The sequence below is a fragment of the Anolis carolinensis genome, chromosome 2, assembly GCF_035594765.1.
Source record: "Anolis carolinensis isolate JA03-04 chromosome 2, rAnoCar3.1.pri, whole genome shotgun sequence".
NCBI classification, from domain to species: domain Eukaryota; kingdom Metazoa; phylum Chordata; class Lepidosauria; order Squamata; family Dactyloidae; genus Anolis; species Anolis carolinensis.
In genome coordinates, this window is record NC_085842.1 from 41166147 (window position 1) to 41182517 (window position 16371).

General features: G+C 39.0%; 1 protein-coding gene across 6 annotated transcripts in view; it reads right to left on the reverse strand.

Annotated features, from left to right (window-relative positions):
- Window positions 1-16371, reverse strand: part of adamts9 (ADAM metallopeptidase with thrombospondin type 1 motif 9) — a 185027-nt gene that overhangs the window by 16750 nt on the left and 151906 nt on the right. For 5 of the 6 annotated variants that reach the window (XM_062969683.1, XM_062969681.1, XM_062969685.1 and 2 more), the window contains 4 exons: window positions 14092-14262; window positions 8173-8367; window positions 5406-5538; window positions 224-318 (listed from right to left, as the gene is read on the reverse strand). In XM_062969683.1, the coding sequence (XP_062825753.1) occupies window positions 224-318; window positions 5406-5538; window positions 8173-8367; window positions 14092-14262 (594 nt within the window). Of the gene's footprint in view, window positions 1-223; window positions 319-5405; window positions 5539-8172; window positions 8368-14091; window positions 14263-16371 lie in introns of those variants that run through there. The other variant, XR_010002523.1, reaches the window with a different exon arrangement.

A 16371-nucleotide genomic window follows, 5' to 3' on the forward strand; every position in this document is an offset into this window, starting at 1 on the left:
TTTTCACCTCCAAAGCCTAGAAATTAAATACTGATGTAGGAATTTATAATGACAATGTTGCATAATGTGGGCTATCCTGTTTCTAATGCTGTGAAGATGGAATTCCAAATTTGTGAGTAATAACATGGTGGCACACATATTATAGAAATGCAAAGCAGAAAGGTAAGTACCTACAGTTATCTGACTGTAGCTTAATACCATGTGTAAGTTTTATTAATAATACCTTTAAGAGCCTTCCTTTAACTTTAAGGTAATATTCTCCATCTTCACTGATGGTTTTGAGCTGTTTTACTTCTTTGCAGCTCATTGGTAATTCACCTAAAATAAAAAAGAAGAACTAAGTACAGGAAGAAATGAGCAATTTTTTTTTTTTAAAAAAAAATCCAAATGTCACAATGTAAAGCCTTGATTGGTTCATTAAAATATAATTTTATGCCTTCAAATCACTTAAAACATCTTGATTGACTAGGAATTAATGCATTCTGTTATTGATTTGCTGCATTTATCTATGAATTTCTTCTAGGTCACTAAGTTCCCCAATAATTCTGAAGTTAAAAATATATCATAGCAAATTGGTGCCTCTCCCTTTGTTATCTCCACTAAAGGTTTTAGAACAGGAGGAAAGATATCTCATAGCTCTGTTGTTAGGAAGACAAGACAAATTATACATGCTCCAAACGAAAGTTTCTGAAGCCCAGTTCAGGTCAGTAGAAGAAATAACCATTAATGAATGGAAAAGAAGAAAAAGAGTTTTGGAATATAGTATGGGGTCAGGATGAATTATGTGCTTGACATCAAGACCCTAAATCAGACAGGGCTCCTTCAGTATTTCAGGACATTTAGGTCTGAAAGTAAGATATCCCCTCCCAACTCATGTGGGTTCCTATGGAAGGAAACTATCCGGAGTACAGTGCCCCCTTCAGTATTTTTTTCCTCTTCTATTGATTATATTCTGATTTGTTTCTACTGTATATTAGAATTGCATGTTATTGTATAAAAATCATAGTCATAGAGTTGGAAGAAACCACTAGGGCAGTGATTCTTAACCTGTGGATCCTCAGGTGTTTTGCCCTACAACTCCTAGAAATCCCAGCCAGTTTACCAGCTGTTAGGATTCCTGGGAGTTAAAGGCCAGAACATCTGGGGACCCACGGGTTGAGAACCACTGCACTAGGGTCACCTAGTCCAACCCCTTGCCATACAGTAAAATACAATCAATATATAATTATCATTGTATAATAATACAGTGCAGTGAGTTGAAGTGAATTCTTTTAAATTCTCATTTTGCTCATACAATACTATACACCTGCTTTAGCACAGCAGGTTAACCACCAGCTGCAATAAATCTTGCAATTGAAAGGTTGGCAGTTCGAAGCCTGGGTCGGGGGTGAGCACCTGACCTTCAGCCCAGCTCACTGCCTACCTAGAAGATCGAAAACAGCTTTGAGTAGATAAATAGGTACCACTTAGCGGGGAGGTATTTTAATGGCACCATGCTGGTGATCAAAAAGGAGAAAGTCTGTGAACAGGGCTTTTTGACATGGGGGATGGAGCAACAGCATCCCCCCCCCCGGTGGCTGGAATCGAGCACAACCTCCAGATGCCGAAGATGGGAAATGCCTATATACCTCTATCTGTACTGTTGTCTGTAAAAATTGAATGTTTGTCATATATGTGTTCTGTGATCCATCCTGAATCCCCTTTGGGTGAGCAGGGTGGAATATAAATACTGTATGTATATTAAAAAAACATTACCCCATCCCCATTTTTTTTCTTCCTGACTTCTTCTTTTTCTCCCTTCCTTTCCAATTCTTCTTTTTACTCCCTCCATCTCTTGACTTACTTATACACTTAAAGTGAGATGAGTGCAGGCACTAACGGGTTTATTAGACAGATGGTTATTAATATTGAATATGCCTCAGCTTTAGATATCTGCCTCCTGCATGCAAAGCCACTTTGTAGACTATACTTCTTGAATGGGATTGAAGAGGCAGAAAAGATGCGGTTTTACAGGAAATATTGTGCATATGCTCAGAGACTCAAAACATTTTAAGAATTCAATGCTCTTGCTTAATTGACTGATCTTTGCAGCTATTCACTTATTGCTGTACTTGCAATGGATCAATGCCCTCCACCTGAAATAAATCACTCTTTATTATCCTTTAACAAACAAGACATTTGAAGAGTGAGTGAGGGGTAATGTGTTGATGGGAATGGAAAAGAAAAGAGAGTTACAGATGTGTAACAAATTGAACTGAAGTGGACATGCTAGATTTCCAGCACTTGCAGGCAATTTTCATATTATGGGATTTACAGCCCATATGGGAAAAATTTTAAGTTGGAAGAGAGTGCTATTAGAAGGACAGAATGAGTCATTTTGAAAGAGCCAATAACAAAATGTGCTTCCTTGAGGTCAACAGTGTCAACCTCCATAATATTCCCAGTAAATCAAAAAGTCTTCCTCAGTACTAACATTTGAAACAAGAAATTACAGAATACTAAATAAATTAAAACTATTTCAATTATTGGCAATGAACTATTTTCTAAGTTCTAAAGATTACAATTGAATTTATTTTCAAATCTAATCTTTCAACTTGGTCTTACTTAATGTAATCACTATTATTCTGTACCACCTACATTTCTGACTTCTCTTAAATGGATTCTAAAATACAGGTTGATTGAGTGATGGCAAAATAGAGATGGGATGTCTGCCTTAAGAATTATGCATTTTGTCTCCTTGAGAATAAAAAGAATGGCAGGAAAAAGAGGAGCCGAGAGAAATGGTGTTTGCCTTAAGAACAATGCCTTCTGTCTCTCCATGGATGGTTGAACTAGAGGTGGGAGGAGGCGAACCTACGTGATGGGGGTAAACATTCTCCATTTTCTTTAAAGGTGGAAGGAATCCCACGCAAAGAAGACGTCTATATGCAAAAAAGGCAATTTCCTCTGTTTCCCCCCATTTCCTCCAGCTCCATCTGATGAAGTCCTTAGTGCTGAGCCAAAGCCTGTCTGTATCTCTCCAAGCCCTTTTCCTTTTTTGTCCTATCGATCTCTCCAAGCTCCCTTTCCCATTTCTTCTTATCAATATATTTCCAAACACTTTCCTTTTTCTTCCTATCGATTGCTCCAAGCCCCTTTCCTTTTTCTTCCCAATCTATCTCTCCAAACCTCCTTTCTCTTTTCTTCCTATTGACAGTTCTCCTATATCCCTTTCCTTTTCCTATAAACATCTCCTTCATCCTCCATGTATCTCTCCACCCCTCCTCTCCTTTATGTCTGACCACTTTTAATTGCCTTACCTCAATGCTATGCAATGCTGGGATTTGAAGTTTGGTGAGGCAGCAACATTCTTTGGCAGAGAAGGCTTAAAGACTTTGTAAAACTACAGCTCCTAGGATTCCATAGCAATGAACCAGGACAGTTAAAGTGGTGTCAAGCTGTATTCATTTCACAGCATAAATACATCCAAAGGAAGCTGAGGCAGGATAAGCAGGAGAGGGACCTCTGAGGGAAGGGTTGTCTATTTATATGGTTTTTCTTTCCATTGCTTTGAAGTTTTGGTGTTCTAATGCTTTGGTTTTTTTAAAGGAATTCTAACCACACAGCAATCATAATGTGTACCAAATTTGTTGCTGCATTGCTCCCCTTGTGTGCCAGTCAGCAGTTCATATCAGACCTGTTTTGACTTACATTCAAATTCAGCTGAAGAAGGGACCTACAGAACCTATCTTGTATGTAACATGGAAAATCCCTGTAGTTTAGACTATATTGTTATATCTGATTTTTTCTGTATAAATAAAAATATGGCATACATGGTGGTCTTTCTTCCAAACACTGAATGTTTAGTGTGAGCAAAGATGCATCACACACACCATGTGCCTCACAGTTATGAACTGGGAAGGGAAATGTGTTAACTTGTCAGTTAGCATGTTAACTGCTATTTTGAGTGCTGTTTGTGATGTCCCTGATCACACTGACCAAACTGCTGCAGGGCATCTACTTAGCATACTGCAAAAGTAGTATCAGAATTTTCAATTTCAGATTATTAGGGAGAAGACTCGATTCAGTTTTTTCCAAAATCAGCACTGTCTCATTTTCTGGGAGACACAAGACTAGTATAGGAGAGATTAGAATTGCAGACAAGGCAGGAAGAAATTACGTCATTATAATGACTCCCACCCCCAGCTCTCCTTGCAGAAGAAATGAATATTTCTTGAAGAGTTTTCACCCTGCATCCTAGGAAATGATTCTAGAAAGAAATACATATGCATAAAAATGGTATGTTTAGCATTTTCTTTGCACCAGAACTCACCTTATTTCTTGAAACAAGCTTTTTTAGATGCAAAATTGGTAAGTTATGCACAAAAAAAGCATTTTGACCAAAGGATTATGTTTTGGATACAATGATTTTGTGTGTGCATGTCAGATGGTTTCTGTGTTTGTTTGTTTGTTTATTTATTTCAGACTTTTATATCCCATCTTTCTCGCCCCCAGGGGGGAACCCAGGGCAGCTTCACAAACGGCAATTATTAGATGCCAAAACAACAGTTATAAAAACAAATTGCAATCAAAATACATAATTAAAAAATCAATTATAAAAATCATTTTAAAATTTCACAAGTCTAGGTCATAGTCCAGGGTCTAACCATTATCAGACACATAAATCATTATTATTATTATTGCTTCATTTGCTGCTCAAATACCTGGTCCCACAGCCATGTTCTGAGTTTTTTTCCCCCTGAAAGCACAGAAGGGAGGGGTTCAATCTTATTTCACTAGGGAGTTCCACAGATGAGGGGCCACCACTGAGAAGGCCCTGTCTTTCGTCCCCACCAATTGCACTTGTGAAGGCGGTGGGATTGAGGAGGATCATAGAGGGAGATACATTCAGACAAGTAAGCTGGGCTGGAACCATTTTAGAGCTTTATAGGCCAAAGCCAGCACTTTTAATTGTGCTCAGTAGCAGACTGGCAGCCAGTGGAGCTGACGTAACAGGGGCATGATGTGCTCCCTGTATGCTGCTCAGGCTTCCTAAGGTACGGACGCAACTGGCGCACAAATTTTAATTGTGCAAAAGCTCCCCTAGCTACCGCTGAGACCTGGGGTTCCAGATTCAACAATGAATCTAGGATCATTCCCAAGCTGCAATTTGATTTCCTGAGTGTAAAGAAACCATTTTTTTCCAGCCAGGAAAAGAGAATATTCTTTAGAGTTCATAATACCTGTTGGATCACGTCTGCAGTATCATGGGGAGCTTCTTCTTCTTAAGAGATATTTAAGTATCTTTCAGGAGTGCTATAGTTTGCATTCCTACATGATAGAGAGCTGGACTAGATAACCCTTTACACCCCTTTCCAGCTCCAAGATTCTATGATTTCATGAAAATCATTAGCAAAGATCCTTACAGTCATGAATATTGTGGCATCTTCTCCTTTCTCCAGGTTTTAGATCTTCAAGACACAAAGTGCTTGGTTGGTCATTGTTTGTAAGGCACTGAACTGACCGGTGCATTACTCCAATTCCACAACTCACGGAACACTGCAAAAACAAAGGAAATGAAATTCAAACCGTTATCACACTAATTAAACTGTAATCGCAATACTAAAAAATAAAACTTAAAAGGATTAATTGCCAATAAGGATGATACAGGACGAGTACTAATTTGATATGTGTTTTGCAAAATTTAAGTCTCTGAAGCCTGAATATTAAAGAAAAAAACATTCGATGTAGGAATAAAAAGTCATGTGTCTTTTATAAAACATACTTGTTACCAAATAGTTCTGGGTATGAAGTTATCTAAACTGAAAATAAGAGACAGAGCTTGTATAGAGGAAATAAGAGACAGCTTGTAGAGCAGTAGTTCTCAACCTGTGGGTTCCTGGGTGTTTTGGCCTACAAGTCCCAGAAATCCCAGTCAGTTTGCCAGCTGTCAGGATTTCTGGGAGTTGAAGGCTAAAACATCTGGGGAGCTATAGGTTGAGAACTGTTGTAGAGAACAAATAGCAAATGGGTGATCAGAATCTAGAGAAGAAACCAAAAAGATATGCTGCATTTGATACTAGCAGCTTTAGGGAGGCTGATTGAATTGTCTAATGGATGAGTCATATCTGATGCAATCTTCAATTAGTAGATAGCCAGTATAGTGGTGGTCCATGATTGGTCACTGAATGAACTCAAACATAGTCCCAATAAGATCTCATTTCTGATTGGATTGGAGAATGTTTTTGTTGACATTGATGGGGTTTAGTAAGCTTTGATTCAAACACCAGTCCTTGTGCATACCATGTTCAATGGTGTGTAACATGGAACCCTGTTCTAAAGGCCCAACTATGTACAAATATAGTTTGGTGTCTATAAAGGCTTAGAATATTTTTTAGAAATGTAAAAATGAGGAAGGGGAATCATGCTTTTCAAGTAATTTGGTAACTGTTCTACTCCATGTGAAAACTGGAACATACACAACTTTCTCTGGAGTATAAATTGGCAGATGGATTTATCTGGTGGCTCAAGTGCATCAATGCACCCTTTGAAAGAAGGGAATGTTGAAGGCGAGCAACTATCTCTTCAGAATACCTCAGATCCTTCTGAAAAGAAACCCACAAGTAAATTGCATATAAAGGACTGGGTAACTAAGGACAGATACTAGGATAAACTGCAGAGTGCAGCAGCTGCTGGTGATATGTTAAGGAAAATAATTTGCAAAACAAACAAACTCAGCTGGTGCACACATACAACAGCTTATGAGTTCATACATGTGGTTTCGACCAAGGTGTTAGATATAGCCATAACACTCTCCCCCAATTCTCAGCCAATCCCGTACACTGTTTGCCACTTGAATCCCAGGTATTAGATCAGAGTTATGAATCATAAAGCCTTCTGTGTGTTTCTGGACAGTAAAGTCCCAGAAGTTCCAATCATTCAACCAATGGAGAGGAACACGAGGACTTGCTGTACACAAACAGCTTTAAAAAGGATTTCTAGTGGTTTATGTGTTAGTTGTCAGGTAACCCCATTTTGTTCTGATGGAAACCTTCCTTGTTTGAAGTGCAAAGATTTGAAGGGCACTTCTATATCTGAAGCAGTAATAATTACTGAAAGGAAAGGAAAAGCTTTGCTAACAAAACACTGTCATAGCTGATAGCCTTACTTTTTCAGTACAGAAGGCTCACATTGAACACAATCCATAAAGATGCACAATAATGATAGCACCCACAAATATGCACAATAATGCGAAGCCAGTTGAAAATCTGCCTTAGAAGTAGGAAGCTCATGCAGACTCTTTCAGAAAAGCTCTTTTCTAAAGTTTTTAAAGTCAAAACTTATTTTTGTACCTAAGCAATACAAAGAATTGGTCACAGCAAGATTAAATCCTTTTGAATTTCACACAAACACCAGAAGCATTCCAATTGTGTTAAAAGAAAAGGAAAATGTATCTGTGACACTGTAAGTACAATTTCTGTTATTATTTTTTTTCAGTAGAGAAATTCCATTGCTCCTAGCACAAAAGACCATTGGAAAAACCACTATAGTCCAAAATACAAAATACCAAAGGGTCATAAGAGTGTCTTTAATGCTTCCTTTCTTTATCTTCCTTGTTCATTCAGTGCTAAGAGTTTCCATTACGGAAACTCTCATGGATGAAAAAAGAAGAATTATGATCACTGAGAGTATGACTTCTATGCTGTGGACAACATTTTTCTAAGCCACTCCAATTAACGGAGGTACAATAGTGAATGGCAAATTTTAGTTTCAGTGTCTGGTGAGCAAGTAAGATTATGATTTGACAATGGCAAAAAATGTTGCCACCCTTATTGGGCACTGATCAATATATTAAGAAAGACTAGGTGAAAAATAAAGGGAATAGCAATGGGAATAGATTATAGGGCAGTACAAAGTAGACAGAGAAATGTAAGACAGCAAGGTACACTGATGAACTCTTTCAAAACCACAATTCTTTAAGTCAAGGATGGGACAACAGACAAGGGTTTTATTGCCCTTGACCCATCAGTAAGACACAGCTATGCTCCACAACCTCCCAGCAGTTCTGGTGCTTCATCTTAGAAACTTACCTTCCACTGTCTATGATTTTGGTCTTTGAATTCTTAGGACACAGTGAGCCACACATTACAATTAATCATGAACAGTTTTTTTAAAATAAGATTAGAAACATACACTTCCCCAATTTCCAACTCTCCACGATGCCAAAACTGGGCACTCGCCTAGATAGCATGATTGCACATTGGGTGGTTGTGTGCCTGGACAGTTGACGGTGTTCTGATAACCGTATTCATAATGATCCTTTCCTGTATAAATTTCACTGCAGGAAACCAGCCTTTGCTTGTAGCCTTTGCCGCATGTCACAGAGCACTGGAGGGAAAAGAAATTGAAATGGTTTTCGGTCATGTTACAGATATTCAAAGTATGATATTTTTTAACAAGGCATTAAATATCTCCTGCTGTCCAACATTCTTGTATTATCTACCAACTGTGAAAATTTATGAGCAGGCCGAGTGTATTTTAGTCTTCCGCAGCTTGGCTCTATTCAAATATTTTTCAACTAACAATGTCTATCACTGCTGACCATGTCTTCATTAGCTGAACCCGATATGAGTGATAGGTCAATATATCTGGAAGAATTCAGGTAATTAAAGGCTAATATCAGAACTCAGGGATAAAAAAAAATCTTTTAAAGGACTACAATTCCCAGGATTGTCATTTGTGGAAACTGTAGTCCAGAAATATAACTTCTCTACACTAGAGCTAGAAAACTGGCTGTGAAAGAGATCTAGCATTTTCTCTTTGCATTATGCCCTTGCTGCTCCTACCAACTCAGCACAGACTCTGATTTTGAGAGGAAATACTGCAGGTTAGTGCTGGCTGAGATGTCCTGTGGTTCATCAACAGTCTAAGGCCAGTGAGTGTATGAGTCACAGACCGTAATCTGAAAACAAGCCTTCACAGGAAATACTTCTAAAGGATGCCAAGCCAAAAACAGAATAAAGTGCTTGCTGAAATAAGCAGCTGAAAATGTGTGTGTAATGTCAATAGAGAACGTTCTTCCACTGGATAGACACATCCCCTTCTTTCAGCATTGTGAAAAAGGAACAGTTTGAATTATACTTGTGATAATGCCTTGTTTCACATGGATTGCAGTATCTCATGGACTTAAATCAAGCATGACTGAATTTCAGTAGCTAAAACAAAATAATGTGCTTTGGAATATGATACTGGCTTTAATATTACTATATGCGAAAATGCACCATTTCTGGTACAGGGCCAGCAAATTGAAAAAAGTGATTTGTCACTCTGTTGAAAAACTTTTTTCACCCCAACAACTGAATTCAATTTCAGAGAGGTTGTTGAGTCTGTATTTCAATTATCAGCAGAGACAAAGGCAACAGTGATGAGAAGAAAAATATCAGCATATTTTATCTTTAAATTCTAACTTTAGTGCAGGTACTTCAAACTTTTAGAATAGTGAAAGCCCTGTGTAAAAAAAAAACACAAACAAACAAAGCTATGTTGTCCTGGAAAAGGGGGGGTCATGAAAGAAGCACCAGAGAGCAACATGGGACCCCATAAAGATTTTCCAATCCTCACTACAAAACCTCAAGTTTTGTAACTTTGAAGTTTCCCCTACTTGTACCATTTTGTCACTATGACTGTGTTCTATTCCTTTCCCTCAAAATCACCACTAGCCACACTTGAGATAGTTAGAAAATGTTTCAGAAAATACCCCTTGTTTTATCATTCATTCTGGAATCTCTAGACAATTTATTTAGAAGAGTAGTGCAGAAATATACAAAAACATTGGACCAGGGCACTGGGAGATAAAGGACTTGAATGCCCACTCAGTCATCAAAACATCCTGGGCAATCTTGGGCAAGTCACAGTCTCTCAGACTGAGAGAAAGTCTTCTGTTGAAAGATTCTTGTTAGGAAAACCCTATGATAGGATCACCATAAGTAGAAGTTGACTTGAAGTCATGTAACTGTTATTATTTATTCTCAACTGAAACACATAGCAATTAATAGAACTTTCCCAAGTAATCCATATTTAGGACAAAGGGAAAATTAGTTTCCTCATGCAAATGCACAATGGATTTTCTCAACCTTCTTTCTGGCACTATATGTCTGCATTGTCTCTTTTTTATAATTCAGTCCTCTTCAGAGCCTCAGTTTGCCCCTTTTATGCTAGGTCAGCAATAGTGCCATTGTTTTCCTTCCAGGTGTGAAATGCTCCTTCATATGATGCAGAAGGAACAGGTCAGGATCGGTCTGTTTCCTCCTGTGTTCAGCTTTGGTGACAATTGAAAGTAGCTGATTTCCCTTGACAGGTATGCTCAGTGTTGTGGGGCAGAGATGCCAGTTCAAATTTGTTCAAAAAGTATGAATCCACCCTGATATTTATGAGAACAAATGATTATTTTTACTTGTCAGCCAGTTTCTTAAATCTTTTCTCTCCTACTCTAGGTTCTTATTGATTTTTCATTTCGTACAACAACAGGACCACACACTTCTTGACAACAGCAGAACCAACTATGGACACATCTTTGGAATACAAAACACAAAAAGCTAATTGTTATTCTTGCTATTATCAGTCTAAACCTGCATGCATATATGCTTAAATTAAAGCACAGATTTCTCAGTTAATCCTGGGTACACTATAGATCACAGGCAGAAGGAGGAGAGAAAAGGGAAGAAATATAAAAGAAAGGGAAAAAGAGACAGAGTGATAGCAAGGCCATACTGAAGTTTTGTGCTTTTATGAGCCCTCTGCCCTTTGGGAACAAATGCTTTAGAGCACAGCCAACAAATCAGGCACCACAGTTGCCCTGATGATGATGAATTTAATTCTAGTGGGCAGCCATGAGGAGGCTTTGTTCTTTTCAAAGTTTGTTCTGTTTAGTACCTGCTTCCAGTGGGGCTGCCATAACTGACGAGCTCTTGGGCATGATGCCCTGTGGGGACTACTCTGCCGCATCTCACCTCACCCCACCCCATTGCCCAAGACTCTGGCTTCCCCTCTCTAAAAAGAGAAAGAAATGGGGAAATGTGGGAGAAAGAAAGGGACTTGTTCTTTTCTCCTGCTCCTTGACTTGTCAGGTGATGGAAAAAGAACAAATGGGTCTTTGCTTGTTTTCATGAAACCATTTCACAGAGGTTGTGGCAAAACATTTTACAGTTTTGTTAAAAGAGAAAAAGAAACTTTTCATTCTCTTTATGTGGCACCAATTAGTTGGCTTCTTCCCTACTTTTTTTTAAAAAATGCACACACTTGCTAATATGGTGTGATGTTTTAGATCATTGGTTATCACACTTAGGTTTTCCAGATGTTTTGAAATTCAACTCCCAGAATCCATCATTATTTGCCATGCTGGTATAGGTTCTGGGAGTACAAAACAGCTGGAGGATGAAAGCTTGAGATCCCTTGTTTTAAAAAGTTATGCACAATGGCTTCATTCCCAGAGTTACTCTGGGAAAGCAATCTGGGAAATGAAAATGACAGCTTTGTACCCACAGAAGAGCAGCTACTCTTTTAACTGTCTTTAACTCTAAGACAGTTAAAAATATTCTGATGACCTTCCCTAAATTGTTCACCCTGTATATTTAGTCTATGGGGCTTTGGACTGAAACCTCCTAGATCCCAGTATTACCATAGCATGTCCTTCTCTTTGTAACTCTACAGCTTTGGGTATCATTCTTTGTTCCCCTGATCAATTTATGTTATGTCCGTTACAATACTGGCCAAAGGGGAATAGCCTGAACAAAGTTTAAAAACCAGGACTGGATATTTTTATTAAGGAGTTGCAAAAGATGCATCAGAAAAGTGGGAAGACACATTTAATTTTAAGAAATAAACCTAAAAGAGATGTGGGAAAATGCCTTTTAGGGAATCATTTTATTTTATTAGCAGAGGGAGTGGGTTTCTCAATTTACTTAGTGGCACAAGAAAGTCATTTCACATCAGTTCAACATAGTAAAAAATACACATTTACTACATTTTATGGCAAGCCTTGATATAATATGTGGACACATCTGGGCCATGATTCAGTGGGATTCTAAAATTTTGTCCAGTCTTGTTAAATGCTGACAAAATATAATGTTTATGCAAGTGGAAACACTGGTGGTTGGCTCTGGTGTGCCTGTGACTTTCAAGTTTATTTTGGTGGCCATTCTGGTGCTGGGGTTTCAGAGCACAGTCAAAAACACATGTTACTGCACTGAGGTTAGGTGAGGAATCACTTACATAAAAATGAATTGAATACAATGTTGGTCTTTGAATTGGTAGTAACTACGAGTTAACAGAAATGTAACAGATCAACATGGCTTTTTTTAACTTTGTTTTCCCCACTGCCTGACTATCCTACTGCTCATGATACACTTTTTGACTTTTGAAGAGACTCATGTTTCCTAGAAAGTCTAGCAATGCTCCCCTGGTTTCCGCAAAGGCTTTCTTCTCTGTTTCATGAGCATAATGTAATTTTCTTCAGGGCTAAGGGGCTTCCAGCCAAACTTGGAATTCTGATATGAACTCTTAATTCCCACTTCCAAATAAGGCAAGCCAAAATACTAGTTTGAATCAAGTTAAGAAGAGAGGGAAAGCACTTCTAGATAATAAAAGGAAATGATCTATAACTCTGTTGCCAGCCGAAGCTACCTTGATTTGTACATATTATGATCAACATCTGCAATCATATATGTGGCCAAATTCTAGATTTCATCTTTTCTTTCCATCCAAAATCTTTTGGAAACTGAGACCATCAAAATCTTATCTGTGCAGTAAGAATGCCACAGCTATTTGCTGTATCTCCCAATTTGGTTTTCATTCTGTTTCAGTATATTACTGCACTCCTTCAAAGACTTGGAGGACCCAAAGATGGTAGTGCACACACTGGTAACCTCAAAGTGTGACTTCTGCAATGTGCTTTACATTGGGCTAACTTTGTAACAAGTTCGGAAACTCCAGTTGGTTCAAAATATTCCAGCCAGACTGGTTACAGGAACATTCAGGAGACAACATATTATACCCATATTAAAGTCACTGGCTGCCAATTCTGGGGAAAGCACAAAGTGTTGATTTTGACCTTTAAAGCCCTACATGGTTTAGGTTTAGGTTACCTACAGGGTCACCTTCTCCTGTACAATCTGCCCCAAACACTGAGGTCCTCTGTGGAGCAGCTACTCTAACTAGCCAGAGGACATTTTCATTGGCTGCCCCAAGACTATGGAATGACCTGCCAGAAGAGTTCAGACAGCTAAATACACTGTTGGAAAAACCGTCTATAGACTTATTTCTTCTGGAAGGCCTACCCAGCCAGTTTTAATCACAAATTCTAAACTTGAATCTTATGTTTAATCTCTGTTCTGTGTATTTTAATATGCATTTTGTTAATAATAATAATAATAATAATAATAATAATAATAATAATAATAAGCAGCAGCACCACCACCACCATGGGTTGCATCTTTGAACACTTGCCTCCTACATGCTTGCTGCCAGCCCACAAAACCACCATTCCCATCTATATCCCACTTTCTCCCAAACAATAACTTTTAGTTTCTGTGAGCTGCATCCCAATGCAATGGGGCAGTTGTGGCTACCTGATCTACATAATCATTCATTGGGACCAGATGACCAAGTGGAATATGTTATACTGCTGCCTTAGCCTTGACATTATTTACATGCTTGGAGAGAAATGTAAACAAATAGATACAGTGAGAATGGCAATACTATTCAGGACCTGTATGGATGTAGATCTTGGCAGACAAACAAGTTACATTTGCTTTTGATGCAAACCTTTGCTGCAAAATAAACAGTGATAATACTTTTTAAACAACAATGACGTTCCATGAATCATATCTGAATGGCAAACAGAGGCATTAACAGTGTTTATCCCACAATTGCAGAGCTCACAAGCTAGCAGAAAGTATATTCTGAAAGGGCTCTTTATCCACTGTTCCATCTCAAGTCATAGTTTCTCTTCTCCAAGTCTATTTTAAAGAAAAAAATCTTGGTATTTTAAGTATATGTTCTTCACAGTTATGCAACGACATATGCAACCTCCCCCAAAAGGTTGAACACACATACCTCTGACCAATCTCCAGTAATCCAAATGTATTCACAGGGCGGTAAATTGCAGGCTTCAATTTCAGTTGGCCTTTTGTTTGGATCACAATTAAGACTGTCAGCTTCTTGTGTATTTTGATCCGCACAGAACACTTTACGGTATCTGGACCCTTCACCACAGGTTTTGCTACACTGTAAAAAAAAGATTGGAATAAGAGAGAGTTTGGGATCATGTGGCAGCACCAATACAACTACTGTAGGAATGAAATAAATAAACCAACTGATGTTGTCTATGAGAGTACTGTGCAGTGGAGTTGCCCTAGATGCAGAATGGGAGCATCCCTGGAATCCTTTGGTGTCCGGATGGTTGGCCAGGCTAAGAGTGCATTAGAGTCAGGGATGCTGTTTTATTGGCTAACAACAGCTCCCTGGAGGAGTCTTCCTGATGACTTCTGATTATGTCACAACAAGGTGTTCAGCCAAGTGACCGGAAGCAGAGACATCACCAGCAAGGTTCTGTTGGGGAGCTGCTTTTAACTGGTGACACAGCAGAGGTTATGTCTGATGTGTGGACACTGGATCTGCCGGATCAAGCCCAAACCAACTGTCTGAACATCAAAAAATGCCAGGAGGGCTCCAGGACTTCTTGGAAGTGCCCATGTAAAATGATGTTCACATTGCGTCAGATGCATGGCTGCAAGCAGCAAAACCAGCCATACATCATGTGGAATCCTTGCAGATCATTTTATTTGGCCCATGTAAACATGCTCTTACTCTATGAAACCTTATGCTACCAACTTCATTCTCTCAGATCACTTTAGAACTGCAACAAGTTCCCTTTGCATACAGATATTCCAGATGAACAGGGTTATGTATTTGATTATATCAGAGTGAACAGAAAGTTTCGGATAGAGAAAAATCATTTATATCCACCCGTGAAGGGCTTAGCATGGCTCATACTGCCAACCTTGAGGAATAAACACAACAATGAGTACAGCAGCAGCAGCAGCAGCAGCAAAAACGTTTTGCTAACTGCAGCTAGTAAATGTTATTTTTGCTAAAAAATTAAAATGTGGTCTACCTTATTGATTAACACTCATTGTTATTTCTACAGACACCTTTACCTCATGGTACATTTGCAGGCCTATCAGGTAGAATTGATCCAGTAGGCACTAGAGGGTGAGGCTAGGGAAGGGAAAATCTTCTGGAGATCGATCATTTATTGGTTGATTTCCCAAATCTGAGAATTGGATAGACAAAATTACATAACATTACTAACCTAACGTGTCCTTACTGGGACGTCTCCCTCCCAATGAGCACTCAAGATCTGATCTACAACCCCATAAGATGAGGCTGAATTCAGCAGCATATGGCGATTCCTCTCCAGTTTAGCCACAGAACCCACCAGCACCTATCCCATGACATACAGTTACTTCTGGCGGAGCTCTATGGCCAAACTAAAGTGAAGCCTACAAGGCTTCCCGTGTGACATTTGCAACAATGAGGGGAAGCTGGGCGGCAGACGCTTCCCCCCACAGGGGTTAAGTGCTAGTTGGGTGATGTGGGCCGTGGGCGACAGGTTCCCCTAGCCAGGCATCGCAGGAATCACCACGATCCACTGCAATTCCGGCTGCCAATGTGAGAAGGTCGTAGGTCTTGCTCCACCTCCTGCATATTTCATTTCAAATGGAAGACTCAATCTGTCCTCTCCCCCTTGCTGAGTTAATTTAGGGTGCATCTACACTGTAGAATTGGTGCAGTTTAACTCCACTTTAACTACTATGGTTCAATGGTATGAAGTCCTGGGAGTTGTAGTTCGGTGAGGCACCAGGACTCTTTGGCAGAGAAGCTAAAGATCTTAAAAAACTGTTACTCCAATGATTCCATAGCATTGAGCCATGACAGTTCAAGTTCAGTCACACTGCATTAGTGCTATAGTGTAGGTGCACCCTTAGTGAAAACTACTTTTATACTTTCAACTCAGTTTGCAGGAATTGAATTAAGATGGGATAAAGAGAAAAAATGGAAGGATGCTATAGAAACTGGGATATTTTTAAAGTGCCTCAAAAGTGGCACTTAAAAAAAGTGGGACAGAAGGGGATCAATCAGTACTATCCATACCAAACGGAGATAGTTGGAAGGCATGATATTTTCTAACTCAATCTTCCCTCATGCTCCAGCATAGACCATTAAATTGTCATGTAGAAATCTACTCTGTTTTTTTTAAAATGAAGTACTCCCTTATAAGCATCTTAATATTTTCCAATGACTGTAAATAAGAGCAGAGGAAACAGACTCAGG